General features: G+C 47.6%; 1 protein-coding gene across 1 annotated transcript in view; it reads left to right on the top strand.

Annotated features, from left to right (window-relative positions):
* The first annotated feature begins 144 nt into the window (after window positions 1-144).
* The window catches only part of ephb3a (eph receptor B3a), a 31,156-nt gene continuing 23,264 nt past the window's right edge, over window positions 145-8,036 (top strand). Inside the window, exons 1-4 of the mRNA XM_053628400.1 lie at window positions 145-616; window positions 4,286-4,350; window positions 5,210-5,494; window positions 5,874-6,261. Coding sequence (XP_053484375.1) covers window positions 556-616; window positions 4,286-4,350; window positions 5,210-5,494; window positions 5,874-6,261 — 799 coding nt within the window. The 5' untranslated portion in view covers window positions 145-555. The remainder of the gene's footprint in view (window positions 617-4,285; window positions 4,351-5,209; window positions 5,495-5,873; window positions 6,262-8,036) is intronic.

The following is an 8,036-nucleotide window of genomic DNA, read 5'->3' as shown; positions in this document are numbered from 1 at the left end:
GAACTTTAGCAAAACTTTAAGATAGCTACACAAGTACATGGTCAAAAAAAGCCCAAACTTTAAATATTTCAAAGAGAGTGGGGGTGGGTGGGGGGGAAACAACCAAACATTGTATTCAGTATTGTAGGACGCCATTTCAATCTCAGGTAAAGGTGGGCGTGTGGGAGGAGCTAACGCCCCCCCCCCCCTTTATTTTTTTTGTCTCCCGCGCTTTGGGCTCATTGGTGGCTCGCGGTCGGGTTCAACCCCGCCCTCTGGAACGTCCGCAGAGAAGCAACAGCTTCTTTCATCGCGAGGATGGCGAACACGTAGCAGCAGTAACGAGCTACACTGTAACAGCTGTGCGCGCGGGGAGAGAGAGAGAGAGACAGAGAGAGGAAAAAAGAGATGCTTTGCGGATTATTGGGCTCGAAACAGCGGGAGGGAATTCGGATATAGCTCGGATATGGACGTGTCAGTCAGTTAAAGCTTCTTCTTTCTGCCTTCGTAGTCAAATTGTGGTTGTGCCTGTGGTTGGAGTTTTTTTTCGCTCCCTCTGCTCTTCATGGAAGCTTCATGATGGATTATTTGCTGGTTTTGTGCAGCCTTTTGCTGCCTGTGGTGTCTGCTGTTGAAGGTAAGTGCCTTTGTTCACCAAAATAAAATAAATAAATAAAACAGAATGATTCTCAGTCGTAATTCTTCACACAGTAGGGGAATAAACCAACCAACCAAACAAACAAAAATACCTCAGAAAGTCGGTTCCTGTCAGAAACCAGTTTGTATCGGAATGTCGTTATTAAAGCAGAGCATGCAGACTAACCTCAACGTTAGCTGTGTTTATTCTAGTAAACATGACTTCCATACGGTTCCTTTTCGACCCAAGGTGTAGCTTAAATGCTTGAAAACATCACCACTGGTTCTAATAAAGCTGTACGCTTGGGAAAAATGGGTGTCCCATTGGCTTCCAGTATGGCACAATAGGATCCCTGCATCTTGCAATGCAGTGATTACATGTTTGGGGTGTTCAATGCCTTGGCTTTGTTCCAAACCCAAACACCTAACACACACACACACACACACACACACACACACAATCTCTCTCTCACACACACTCACAGCACACAAACCATGTGCAAAATGATGCAATGGGAGTGTGATGATGTTATGTACATGTTGCATGCATGACTAACAGGTCAAGCCTTGTGATTGTGAGGTTTCAAAGGGGCAGGAGCGCTACGGCACACCTTTTCAGGTCAGGACGTCACGCCGTCGTGATGGAGCTCCGTCTGCTCCATCAGCTCCGTCAAAGTGATAAAGGAGAGGGTCAGCAAGCGACGGAGCGGCACGTCCGATAGTGTATAACACACCCCCGGGAGCGCAGGCAAGCTGGCGCAAGGTGTGGATCTGCTGCCTTTTTTGTGGGCGGGGGGCTGACGTTGGCGTGTCAGATTGGATGTAAAGTCATGCACACACTTTTTCGTCGTTTGAGACCCCAGCGCTTCGGTGGCACTTCTTCTTGTCTCGGATGATCTCGAAGGTGCTGCTTGCGATTCGTAAGCACCGTCCTAGAGCTCGGCTGCGTCTCGGTGATCTCGATCAGAGGGAGGAATCCACTCCCTTCTCTCGCGCTTCACCTCAGCTCGGCTCGATTCCTCATCAGTTTCGGTGTCAACGGCAGAGCTCAATCGATGCTGAGCGTGTGTGTGTGTGTGTGTGTGTGTGTGTGTGAGACTCAGAGGCCAGGCTGTCACGCCGGCTTTCTCACAGAGCACATTAGTTATACATCCCATGGAGGTCAAGTGGGCACCGTTTCCACTGTGACAGGAGAGAAAGTGTGAAACGGTTTTCTCGTGGTCCCTTGAGTCAACTCGGCCCATCTGTCAGAAGCTTCCGAGTCGGCAAGGCCGTCTGAAATGATACGTTCTGTTCAGATATCATATCAACCTCGAGTCCTCATCGTACAACTCCTGGTCTAACGTTAAACCACAGCACTGCCGAATTCTCAAATCCGACCGGTCAGAAGGTTTTCTAAAACAGCTATGACTTGTACGGTCGACGCTCCAAATAAACCTAAAGCTAAAGAAAGCATGTTTGCTACTGTATAAGGAGACATTTATGTTATTTAAAAAATAAAATTTGGAAGGGGTCTCCAAAAAGCGTCGGCGCTTTGTAACAGTCAGTAGTTTTTCCGCTAGAGGAAAGTCTTCAGTATGACAAGCTGGCTTATTTTTGTCTGATTAAAAACAAGAGACGCTGGCGAGGGTGAACATTAACTCGGGCACCTCAGAACATTACGTCGTGTTATTTCTTCGTTAATTCAGGGAAATATTGACCTGAAACTCTGGTGTCCGGTAACTCCGGACGCTTGCTGCGATATCAGTTTGGAAGTGGAGCGTTTGCGTTTTATTTTGGATGTAAACACAGTGGTGTGCACTTATCCCTTAGCAGTTCTACAAAGCACTTTACACTGGTTCCTATTCACCCATTCACATCCACAGTCACTCACACACCAATGGTAGCAGAGCTGACATGCAAGGTGCTAGCTTGCCATCGGGAGCAACTCGGGGTTCAGTGTCTTGGCCAAGGACGCTTCGGCATGTGGAGTCACGTGGGCCGGGAATCGAACCGCCAACCCTACAATTAATGGACAACCCGCTCTACCTTTAACCCGAGCCATAGGCCATAAATTGTAGCCACAATTATGTACGTTTCGTAGAGTGACATAGAACACCAACATCCAACCAATCAGGACAAGGAGGTGTCTCGATTTGCCTGTCAGTCACTTTGCCAGGTCTGCCAAATCCAAAAGCTTGCCACTCAATTCAGGGGTTGTATTTGTTTCCATTTTTGTTTGGATTATAAGCTAGCTTCAGGCAAAAAATCTCTAAGTACCGGGGACTGTTTCCATTTTCACACAGAATTTTCATTTTTCGGAATTTGTGGGGTATTACATTGGTTACGACATAAAACACGTCAGAGAATTGAAAGAATCTGAAAATATGTCAAATCTAATCCGGATCCTGATATTGTCGAGTAATTTCAACTGGTATCGGCTCTGTAGAACATATAACCTCTAGCCCTAGCACACGTCTAACTAATATATAATAATGCTATTACAACGTTACTGCAATTGCTTGTGTTCCCACGTGCGTTGCTAAAATAACACCACTGTATATTTGCTAAAGTTTACGGATGTCGAGTGTTTTTCTTATTTTTCGATTCCTCACCGATACGAGCGCTCCAACACCGATCCGTCACTAGCGCCGACCCGAGCAGTCGGGTCTTCAGCTCTTCGAGACGACCGACGCATTCACGTACAAGACACGTGTCGTGCCGGTCAATATCGCACACGTTTCTAAAATGCCACGGCGGTCAGTAAATCCCCAGTATCGCTCGTTTCCCAACTTCCAGATACCAGACTCTGAGAAAATCTCCAGAGCAATTCTCAGGAGTGTACACGAGACCCATCACCCAGAAAGCCAGTGACAGTGACGTTCTTTGCTCGAGCGCTCGAGCGAAGGCACGATTTCAAAGCGCCTCGAGAAAAGTGCCGGCATGGTCATAAGGAATTGATCAAAGCTTCAAAGCGATTTTCCCTCTAATTATAATGAGATGAATATTTCACATAGCGTGTTGCTCTTAAATTCACCCTGTTCCGCTCTGTAATTTATACACCGATGAAAAGGGGCTCTGCAATATGCATAAACAGTGTGAGAATGCTTGTGTCTGTGCTGTGTTTGCACGTCCACGCGCGAGTGTGTGTGTGTGTGTGTGTGTGTGTGAGTGTGTGTGTGTGTTTCTACACCGCCTGAACTGTATTTTCCGGAGACCTAATCGGCTAAGTTGACGTTCTGCTCTGAATATTTCATGCAGGAGCTCGCAGATGTGAGAGCGGCGCTAATTTGAAGCGAGCGCTCAGCCTCATCGAGCGGCGCCTCAACAAAGTGAATAAAACATTAGCATGTGTGCTAGCCGCGCAACCGGCTAGTTTTGCTCCACTGATTGGAGTATATTTAGAGGACAGAAAATGCCCCGGAGGTTACTGCATGCCTATATACGAGCAAAGCAACAGGGCCTTATTCCATCCGAGCCACAGGCTTTTCGCTGCTGAGGATAGATAAACGAAGGCCGCGCTATCTATATGCTGGCACAAAAAAAACGTGATTAAGCATGCAGCAGATAATGCAGAGAGAGAATACTAATCCGTGATGAGCTCGAGTTTGGAAGGGGGACAGGGCCTGGATGCGTGCGGCGTTTCATTATGTTTGGATGTATTTGTTTACTGATTATCTTTGGCTTACAGAGACACTTATGGACAGCAAGTGGGCCACAACCGAGCTAGCATGGACCACGTATCCAGAAAGCGGGGTGAGTACAAACATACTGTCTGTCTGTAGTTGCCTACCTACACACTCATGTTTGTAGAGAAAGGACAAAGGAAAACAGGCTCCACGGATGAAAAGATTTCTCCCTAAGGCAGCTTCCATTTATGGAATAAATAAATAAATAAATAAATATATATATGTGTGTGTGTATAAATATTTTTTCTCCTACATCTGAAATACAGTGCCGTATGACCGGTAAGGGAATTAAGCACCACATATTCTGACCTTAAGCTTGACAGACCTCTCCAAACCCCCCCTCTACCCCCTTTCCATCCAGCTCCCGTAGTACGATCTGTCTTTGGACTCTGCATGCAGAGTCAGTCAATGGAAACGATGGGTTGCCACGGCAACAATCTTAAGCGGTCCGGTCCTTTCTGCTGGCTGGCGCTCGTTGTCTGGCATGTCGAAACCCATACATCATTATAAGTAATGCGCTCCCGCGCGCCCCGAGATAAACACATGCTTTCCCCCTCGCCGAGCCGCTTCTTAATTGCGTAGCGCGAAGTTCCCTGACCCAAATGTCACCTTGGAAAACGGATTACATTTACCCAGATTGCTGAACGAGAATTCACTCGGGCGTTTCCGGAGAGCGTTGTGTCTGGTCCGAAGCTCGAAAGGTTGCTCGGGTGCAACCTGTAGATTTATTTATTTTTAATTTTTTTGCAAGGGTGATAAGAGTGAGAATGTAACATAAAAAAATTCTCAGAGGATCTGGTCCTCACTTGCCAATTAAATGAGCAATATATTCTCAGACATAGCATTTACCTGATTCTGCTCCGTCTCTTGACGGTTTGCCCATCATACTTTCCTATTTTCTCCTAACACTCACGCTTTCCTCTCAGTGGGAGGAGGTCAGCGGCTACGACGACTCCATGAACCCCATCCGAACGTACCAGGTGTGTAATGTCCTGGAGCCCAACCAGAACAACTGGCTTCGGACGGACTTCATCCCACGCCGAGGTGTGCTCCGCGTCTATGTGGAGCTCAAGTTCTCGGTGCGAGATTGCGCTAGCATTCCCAACATCCCCGGCTCCTGCAAAGAGACCTTCAACCTGTTTTATTACGAGTCCGATGGGGACACGGCGACGGCGAACAGCCCACCGTGGCGGGAGAATCCTTACGTGAAGGTCAGATGGGGGACTGAGGTGTTAGAGGAATTGTGTGGGGATTTTAAGATTTTAAGGGTGGGGTTCATTTTGTTTGGAATAAGTGCACGATGATGTTAAATGCTGATGGAATAGAAAATTTTATGGTGACTATATTGTCAAATTATAAAGATTAATAATACCAAAATTGCGGCCAAGGTTCCAATGGAGAGACAAACCAGAGTGTATAAGGAATAGTGTGAGATCTACACATTAGAATACACCTATACCTATAATCCTATAAGGAGTGACGTTTACTGTTCCAAGTGTTTCTGCCTTCTTACATGGTGATTCTAAGACATATGCCCCATTGGCAAGTCCGACGTGACCACTTCTTGAACCTGTGACCCTTTGCCTCCAGGTGGACACCATTGCCCCTGATGAGAGCTTCTCTCTGCTAGAGTCGGGGATCGTCAACACCAAATTACGCAGCTTCGGACCACTATCCAAAGCCGGTTTCTACCTGGCCTTCCAGGACTTGGGTGCTTGCATGTCTCTGATCTCCGCCCGTGTCTTCTTCAAGAAGTGCTCCACCACCATAGCCAGCTTTGCAGTCTTCCCCGAAACAGCGACAGGTGCAGAGGCCACCTCGCTGGTCATCGCCACCGGCGCGTGTGTACCTAACGCCGTCGAAGTGTCCGTCCCTCTCAAGCTCTACTGCAATGGAGACGGCGAGTGGATGGTTCCCGTGGGATCCTGCACCTGCATGCCAGGCTTTGAGCCAGCCAAGAAAGACACCCAGTGCCAGGGTAAGTGGAGTTTATTTGGCCTTAAGCACTTATTCCTAGAAGCCTGTTTTGAGAATTTTCTGGCACATGGTACAGTTTGGAAAGCATAGATGCCAAGGTCGTAAAGGTGGGTTTTTATTTCTTTTAACAGCATTAGTGATGATTTTGAGGTCAGAAAGTGGCCTCTTTTCTCGGCTTTTCAGATACAGTGAATTATCAGGTTCCTCAATGGCTTTAAAAGGATTAAACACGGAAGAACTAATTGGACAGCAAAGTTGTTACTCACAAGGCTCACAGGAACTCAAGAGAGGGGCTTTCAGTGCGAATTCGAATTAGCGTTTCGCTACGAATTCGCCGGACAGGCGGATTTGTAGAAGCTCTTTATGTTCGGAAGAATGTGAGGGATCGGCTCCAGCTGGTGTGCGCACACTCCCGTGTCTCCTCCGAGCTGGAGCGCAGAGGGAACAGAGGGAGAGAAAAGCCGATCAGTAACGGGTGGAGGACTGCAGCAGCGTCAGAGAACAAAGCTTCCAGCAAGAGCCGCTCCTGACAGATCTGACAAGGTCCTAACAGAGCGATAGAGCGGAGACGGATGGTGCTGCCGAAAAGGGGGGGGGGGGGTACAAACCGTGAGCCAGTGAGAGAGACCGAGTGAGCATGAGAGAGAGAGATAGTGGGGATTTTAAAGGAACAAACAAATAAAAGACAGGCAAAGCAAGGACCAGACAGGGAGGGGTATGGGGGTGAAAGTTGAGACAGACTGGAGTAATAAAGAAGAGTTCCACAGAGTTCAGAGTTCAGACGGGCTTCATTCGTTTCCATATGGTCGCTCAAGGTTAAGGGCAAGCCTTAAATGACTGATGGATGATTCCCTGCGGGGACGTTGTGCGCCACCAGACCACCACTTGGCCTAGAGCTGGGAAGAGTGGATGGTGTGGGGGGTGGGTTGTTTGTTTAGCGAGATCGAGAGCGCGGATAGAGGTGGGGGTTTTTCTGTCACCTCTCTGGCTGGACACAGCTACCACTTACCTCAGGCAGCTCTGTTAGCATTTATCTGTCAGCCTGGGCATGCTGTCGCTCTCCCTGTCTCTCTCTATGTATCTGTCTGTCCATCCTGTTATTTTCGTCACCCTATTTCTTTCTCTATTTGCTCAAGCTTTCGTCTTTCTGCATCTAACCTGTTCGTTTTCCCTCTCACTATTTTTTATGCATCTCTCTCACCCACCCTTTCTCTCGCTCGGTTCTGCAATCTCTCGCATTCTCTACTGCTAACTCTCTCACCATATCCATCTTTCTAAATCTCATCCCCATTGTTCTCTCCTTCTCTATCTTCCTTTAGTTCTGTCTTGTACCAAATCTCATCCTGTACCTCTCCCCCCTCTCTGTTTCTTTCTCTCTCTTTCATGCTTCCTGCTTCCTCCTCATTACTTTCTCTCTTACGACTCTTTCTGCCCATGTCTTTCACTCTCTCTCTCGCTCTCGCTCTGTGTGCCTCTCACTCTTTCATACTTTATCTCTTTCTGTCTTTGTCTCTTTCTCCTTGACTGTGGTATGTCTCTCTCGCTCTCTCTCTCTGACTATTATTTTTTCTACCTTCTCTCTCTCTCTGTCTGTCTCGCTCTGTTTGTCTGTCTGTATTTGTATCTCTCCATATGTCTGTCTTTTTCTGGCTATTATTTCCCCCTACCCACCCCCTCTCTCTTTCGCTCCTCTCATCCTCCGTACTTCACCCGGTACCTATCTGAATGCAGAGCGCCGCGCCTGTTAAGGGGCCACTCGCTTGGATTTTCCACTTT

The sequence above is a fragment of the Ictalurus furcatus genome, chromosome 7 (genome assembly GCF_023375685.1).
Source record: "Ictalurus furcatus strain D&B chromosome 7, Billie_1.0, whole genome shotgun sequence".
In the NCBI taxonomy this organism is placed as follows: domain Eukaryota; kingdom Metazoa; phylum Chordata; class Actinopteri; order Siluriformes; family Ictaluridae; genus Ictalurus; species Ictalurus furcatus.
This window is presented reverse-complemented; position numbering and strand designations above follow the sequence as displayed.